General features: G+C 50.8%; 1 protein-coding gene across 2 annotated transcripts; it reads right to left on the reverse strand.

Annotated features, from left to right (window-relative positions):
* Positions 1 to 1,129: 1,129 nt before the first annotated feature.
* On the reverse strand, positions 1,130 to 6,181 carry LOC133360821 (complement C1q tumor necrosis factor-related protein 5-like). Of its 2 annotated transcripts, XM_061579697.1 has the most exons (4): positions 6,104 to 6,181; positions 5,173 to 5,332; positions 4,269 to 4,331; positions 1,130 to 1,853 (listed from the first exon to the last, which is right to left on the reverse strand). In XM_061579697.1, exons 2-4 carry the CDS (start codon positions 5,330 to 5,332, stop codon positions 1,357 to 1,359), a joined length of 720 nt encoding a protein of 239 aa, XP_061435681.1. In that variant the 5' UTR covers positions 6,104 to 6,181; the 3' UTR covers positions 1,130 to 1,356. The 2 variants fall into 2 exon arrangements, with proteins under 2 accessions (XP_061435681.1, XP_061435682.1); XM_061579698.1 differs by lacking the exon at positions 4,269 to 4,331.
* Between the last annotated feature and the right edge of the window lie 1,173 nt (positions 6,182 to 7,354).

Below are 7,354 nucleotides of genomic sequence, written 5' to 3' on the forward strand. Positions count from 1 at the left end.
CACGCCAAGCGTGATGCCATCCAGCGCTATCAACCAGCACTCACTGAGCTCCTCTAGGGCCGGTACTACACCCACATCATAGTTGTATCCGCGATGTCGTTACATCGCACGCCGTGCCTTTCTAGGGCCGGCACTGTACAGTGACATCCCGCGATGTCACTACATAGGTATAAATTATGGTTATGTTAAGACAATTTAGTTCCGTAAATTAAAACTCACAAAATTAATGATTGGATAAATCACTCAAAATGAAGCACAACTGACGATTTAGATTAATTTGTCTTTTGATTTAGAACAAATTACTTAACGATCGTCCGATCGATGATGAGCATGCTCAGGGATGATAACACTATCCAGCAGCAGAAGACTCGGCTTCTGAGTGAATGATAGCAGAGCCACAGCCCATCAACATCAATAAACCTCTGCCCCACTGTTGTAACGGTATGGCAAATACTTTACTGTAGAGGTGATGGCGTGGATTTCGGATTAACCGAAGAAACATATGTGTTCGGTTTAATGATGCGTGTGACTTATAATGAAGATTTCCAAGAATACTATAACTGTATTAGATTATTAATTTCGAATCATGTCTGCATTCACCATAATACTTGTAGTTAAATGCAAAAAAAATACACACTGATAATAGATGCATTGTCCTTGAAACTGATTGTGCTCGACCAGAGACGGCTTTCTTTTGAGTCTCGCCTCAATTGGTGCTAGACAAAATTACGCCAAAATGCGTACAGCTCAAAAGCAATGCAATATCAAGTAGTAAGGGCTCAGGGTAAGTATCTACATCATTAGACCCCCTTTGCCAGTACCAAAATATAATAATAGGGATTTTACCCTTTTTTCTGGCAACAAAACTGAAACCTTTTTACAAGGAATCATGTCTGCTTTAACCACAAAACTTGTGATCAAAATGCAAACAAAAAACACTGATAATTTTGCATTGTCCTTGAAACTGATTGGTCCACAAGAGAGACCGCTTTCTTTTGAGCCACGTCTCAATTGCTGCTAGACCAGAGGACGACAAAAAGCGTACAGCAAAAATGTTTCAGGTTTGTTGCCAGAAAAAAGGAGAAAAACCCGATTCTTATATTTTGATACTGGCAAAGGAGGCTAATGATGAAGGAGAGATGTGGCTGAGAAAAAGTGCTGGGCCTATTTTTCCTCTGGTGAGAAAATATCACATCCGAAAATTAGCAGTCATTAACAGAGCTTTGGGCAAGCCGAGCATATTTGAGATATTGCCCAAAAGCTCTGTTTAACACGGGGGGGGGGGGGTGCATGCACATCCATGTGAATGTGTTCCCAATCTGTCTTCACAGATGTGGCGATGGATACAAAAACTATTCACTCAGGGTACAGGAAAAAGCCGCTGAACACTGCATCTTTGTGTATGTTGATGAACAAGTGAATGTACGGAGCCTCCATCTCCAGCCACACCTCGTCAGCGGCTTTGAGACTCAGCACGACGCTGGCACTTATTGGGTATAATTTTTCACCGGTCACTTTAGAGATTAAATTCCCGTTTTTCATTATCATAACCACGAGGTGCTTTTCATGGGCATGCATGTACAGCGTGAAATAGTAAACGCCTGGGTGGGCGCAGGTGAACTTCCCCGTGCCGGGGTTGTAGTGGCCCTGCGGGTTGGTGATGATGACGTTGAACTTCATGGGGGAGCCGGCCGCCGGCGTGTAAGCGCCGACCTTCGCGGAGAAGGCCGACCTGGGCCCCACGCCGCTCTCTCCCCGCTCGCCTTTCTCGCCTCTTTCGCCCTGCTCACCTGGGACTCCTGGAGTCCCCGCGCGCCCCGGTTGGCCAAGAGGGCCCAGCTTTCCAGGCAGACCTAGGCGGACAACAGGGTCCAAACACACGGCGTGTGCATGTGTCACCCCACGGTAGTGTAGCGGTTAGCGCTATTAACCCGGCAGAGACCCAAGTTCGATTCCCGCACATGGTCAACACAAGTGACGATTATCTGAGCCGGTCCTGGGAATTCTTCCCAACGTCGACTCAGTCTCAAATGATTACCAAGTACGATGTGTTAACAACGCCACTTGGGAGACAAAGGCGTGACGGCCCTCATAGATGCTCACTAACAGCACATTCCAGAACAGTTTTTAATTAATTTATATTTTATTTTTTATTTTATTTAACTTACCTACGTGACTTTACCGAAATAACCAAGAGTATGGATCCTTGCAGTCACAAAAACTTCGAATCCAAAATTTACGGGGGTTCTTTGATTTTGTGTGTTTATCCCTACTCTCAAATGAAGAGATGGAGCAATTCTGCATCAATGTTGATGATGGTGAGCCAAACCTGCACAATTGAGTCGAGTCCTGTGACAAACGTTTTTGTTTTGTAACAGGAAAACCTTGTCCGACGTGGCTGTATGGAACGCGTGTTTCAGCTCTACACGGTGTACCGAGTGAGTTCTGTTTTCCAGAATATGGGGGTCATGTTCTGGCTATACACGGTGTACCTAATGAGGTATATTTTCCAGAACATGGGGTGATGTTACAGCTTTTCACGGTATACCTAGTGAGCTCTAATTTCCAAAACATGGAGATACATAGAGACCCAAAGACTAAACTAGGAACTCAACTATTTGTTATTTTACCAGGTGTAAGGTCCACTAAGCTGTTGTGTTGCTATTTTTTTAGAAGCGACCAGCCTGTCGACAATGAAGTGGCTGGTATACTCTAAAGTCTCAACGTGGAAGGGAAAACCAGAGTACCTGAAGAAAATCCACACGACCACGGGGAGAACATGCAAACACCGAATATACATCAGGCATCGTCAGGGTTGGGTTCGAACCAGAGGTCGCAAACAGGTTTTGATTCCTTACCCGTACCCGTACCCGGTCACACCAGGATCGCAAATGGGCCGGGTACGGGTACCCGTTCCCTACCTGTACCCAAACCCTACCCGAAATGAGTGACAAACGGTTACTCACCAGTGACTCACGGTCTACCCGTGCCCAGCCGCACCAGGGTCGCAAACGGGTACCCGTACCCGTACCCGACCGGGTACGGGTAGCCGGGTATCGGGTAGGGTACGGGTATCGGGTACCTGATTGCGACCTCTGGTTCGAACCCACGACCTCTTGTGGACCAGACGGGGGAGTTAACATCTCATAGCAACCGCAGTGAAATAAATAGATCAGTGAGCTCGGTTATTTCCTACCTCAATTATATTGAGTTGCTTGGCCGCTTCTGGTGTCTTTTAACTTCACGTTAAAAACAATAAGAGAAGTGATGAATCGCTTCGGGGCACATGCAGACTGTCGGTGGCGAGATATTAACTACCTCGCCTGGTTTACAGGAGGTCGTGTGCACGATCGCATTCCTGACGTCAGCTGTTTATTTGGAGTTTGCATGCGTCTCTCCCCGTTGTTGTGTGGAGTTTTTCACCGGGTCCTCCAATTTTCTACCCTCCACATGCAGACATGTATTTGGCTGAATAAATGTCCACGTGATGATGAGTCCACAAGAGTTACATATGTCGCGTGGTGTTTATTCACGCGGAAAACTTCGTCTTTTTCTCCTGAGTTACTTTATTCGCAGCATCCCACACGGATGCTCCTCACGTTCAACACCAAGTACTCATGTCACAAACTCTTTCTTTCTTCCTCCGCTAGCCTGTTACTCCCCGCTCTCCTAGCCTGTCACGGACTCTTCTCACCGCTATAGCCTCTCACACTCAGAAGCAAGATTCCGCTAGCCTCTCCACTGCTAGCGTGTCTCACCCGTGCCCCCAGCGGGGGATCAGCCATCACCTCTGGGAGGACGAGGTGTGGAGGGCAAGGTCCCGGACTTCTCTTGAATCCTGTTCACTGCTTCATTTCCAACCAACTCAACCCCGTTGCTTTACACGTTCCCCTTATATCCCCCTTCTCATTAAGTGCCCTCAGATGACCCTCATTAAGATGGCGTCTCTTGCACGTGTTCTCACCCTCATCGCCACTATCTCTCGCCTCCTTGGCACCTACCCCGCGTTGGCATTTGCAGCCAGCCAATCACTGCCTCGTTCCCTAATTGCTGGCGTCTCTCTGTCTGCTGTCTCCCAGGCCACCCGCCTGCACCTGCTCGTCCTAAGCTGACCTCACTGTTTACAACCCCGTACATGAATGCAACTGCTGTTTGCAAACCCTGCGCGCGTTACGCCACTACGCATAGCTCAGTGAGGATTACTTGGTAATAAAATAAATACATAGAATCAGCTGCTAGGAGCACACGAGTCAGTGTCACAATCCCACCTGGGTCCCCAGTCAAGCCTCGAGCCCCGAGGTCTCCCTTGGCTCCGGGTGCTCCGGTAACGCCTGCGACAAGAACAAAGCATGGCTCGTCCGCTCCTCAAGCCACTCTCAATTCACACCACTCGCCTCCACGCACTCTCCTGCCTTTCTCCTCTCATCTCACTCTACTCCCCTCCACTCACTCTCATGCCTCTCTCCTCTCACTCTACTCCCCTCCACTCACTCTTAATGCCTGTCCACTCTCATTTCACTATACTCCCCTCCACGCACTCTCCTGCCTCTCCACTCTCATCTCACTCTGCTACCCTCCACGCACTCTCCTGCCTCTCCATTCTCATCTCACTGTACTCCCCTCCACGCACTCTCCTCTCATCTCACTCCACTCCCCTCCACGCACTCTCCTGCCTCTCCCCTCCCAACTCATTCCACTCCCCTCCACGCAGTCTCCTGCCTCTCATCTCACTCTACTCCCCTCCACTTACTCTCCTCCCTCTCCCCTCCCATCTCACACCACTCACCTCCACTCACTCTCCTGCCTCTCCCCTCCAAACTCACTCCACTCCCCTCCACGCAGTCTCCTGCCTCTCCACTCTCATCTCACTCCACTCCCCTCCACGCACTCTCCTGCCTCTCCCCTCTCATCTCACTGCACTCCCCTCCACTCACTCTCCTGCCTCTCCACTCTCATCTCACTCTACACGAGACACTCTCCTACGAGAATGAGCGAGTGAACGATCGAGGACATGACATGGCGATTGAACGTTTGAGTGAGTGAACGAGTGAGTAAACAAGTGAACAATTGATTGAACGAGTGAACAATTGAGTGAACGAGTGAGCGAGCGAGCGAGTGATCGCGTCCCACCACGAGCGCACCGTGGGGGGACTCTGGGACCCGACCCCTCACCATCTCTGCCGTCCCTCCCGGGAGCCCCAGGGGTCCCGTGCTGCCCCGGGGCTCCGGGCTGTCCGGGGATCCCGTTGATGCCCGTGCAGATGGTCCTCTCCTGCTGGGCTCCCACCACCACCCCCAGCAGCAGCAGCAGCGGCAGGGCCGAGATGGACATCTGGGGACAGCAGTGGCGAGACGTTAACTAGCTCGCCTCGTATACAGGATGGATTTAAACACGAACTTTTATTTTATTTTACCAAGTAAGGTATGAATGAGCTGCTATATAGTATCTCTTTTTCCACAAGCGCCCTGCCCATCACAAATGTGGGTCTATGTGTAAGTCTCCTCGTCTCTGTGCGAGGCTGTGTGTCCATGTGTGAGTCTACTCGTCTCTATGTTAGTTCACGGGTCTCTTTGTGAGTCTATGAGTCTGTGGGTTTCTGTTTGAGTCGATGGGTCTCTGTGTGAGGTGTTTATGGGCTGAGTGAGTATACAGGTGTCTGTGTGAGTCTGTGGGTCTATCTGTGAGTCTGTGAGTCTATGTGTGATGAGTATATGGGTCTCCGTTTGAGTCTATGGGTTTTGAGGCTATGGATATCTGTGTGCGTCTATGGGTCTGTGTGAGTCTACAGGTCCCTGAGTGAATCTGTCGGTCTATGTGTGAGTCTGTGGGTCTCTGTGTGAGGCTATGAATCTCTGTGTGAGTCGATGGGTCTGTGTGAGTGTACTCATCTCTATGTAAGTCTATGGGTCTGTTTGTGAGTCTATGTGTCTCTTTTGAGGAGTCCATGGCCTCTGAGTGAGTCTATGGGTCTCTGTGAGTAATATATGGGTCTATGTGTGAGGAATCTACGGGTCTCTGTGTGAGTCTATGGGTCTCCGTGTGATGATTCTATGGGTCTGGTGTGATGGGTCTATGGATCTCTGTGCGAGTCTTTATACGTACGGTGAGTTGAATTTTCTTTCGCACCACCGTACGTAGCAGCTGAGCGTCCAGCTAATCGGAGGTTGTCGGTGCTCAGCGTTGGTCACCGAGTCACTGGAATCCTCTCCCCCGTCTCCTCTTTTAAACTTTACTCGGGTCACGTGCTCCTCCATTTCCCACTTGTGTGATTAGTCTTAGGGTCTGGTGTGATGAGCCTATGGATCTCTGTGTGAGTCTTTATACATATGTAGTGGTGATTGGCTGTGTGTTGGTGACGCGCGCTGACAGGGAGTGATCGTGTGGCAGCGCGGGGCGATTGGTTGTGTAGTGGTAACACGCGCTGGGAAAACGGATCGTAGGAACAGCGCGCCGTGATTGGTCGACTAGTGGGCGCTCACATCGCGGTCCGCAAGAGGGCTATATAAGGCGGTGCGCGCGGGCGCTCGGGGAGTTGGTGACCAGCGAAGACTGAAGACGGTGGAGGAAGAGATAGGGCCCTGCGGCACCTAGTCCCGCTGTCCTTGTAAGGGCCGGGGCTCTGTGTGACCCAGAGGCGGGACCCTGGGACCCGGGGCCGAACGTCCGTGTGAGGGCCGGCTCTCGGGACCCAGAGGTTGTGACCCACGCCCAAGCTGGGGTGGGTCTGTAGGCTCCACGGACGTTACGGGGCTGGAGTGTAGTGTGAGCATGCAGCGTGAGCCATAGTCACTACACGTGTCAGTGGAGTGTGTAGTGGGAGAGGTAGTGACCACACGTGTCAGTGAAGTGTGTGTAGTGTGAGGAATAGTGACCACACGTTGTATCGTGACAAGTCAAGGTTTAATAAAAAGTGTGCTACCCGTCAAGAGGTTTCCTGCCGTCATTCCGATACTTCACATACGGTAAGTTGCATTTTCTTTCACACCACCGTACGTCGCAAGCTGAGCGTCCTGCTAATCGCAGGTTGTCGGTGCTCAGCGTTGGTCACCGAGTCACTGGAATCCTCTCCCCCGTCTCCCCTTTTAAACGTTACTCGGGTCACGTGCTCCTCCATGTCCAACTTGGTCCAGACCTCCCACGTGTGACGTCACAGTCAACACGCGCGCGCACAAACAAGAAAGACAAAGATCCCCCGTGTAGCCTGTAACAGACTGCCGGGGGCAAGTGGCTGTTAGTAGCGAGAAGTAGCAGCGCCTATGAAGGCCGGCACTGTGGCACACGAGGGGGTGGGTGGCCAGCAGCACCACGCCCAACCGCCTTCATCTCCCTTAGTGGTGATATTTAGCAGTAACG

Source organism: Lethenteron reissneri, chromosome 69 (genome assembly GCF_015708825.2).
Source record: "Lethenteron reissneri isolate LAM-NWPU_2019-01 chromosome 69, ASM1570882v1, whole genome shotgun sequence".
NCBI classification, from domain to species: domain Eukaryota; kingdom Metazoa; phylum Chordata; class Hyperoartia; order Petromyzontiformes; family Petromyzontidae; genus Lethenteron; species Lethenteron reissneri.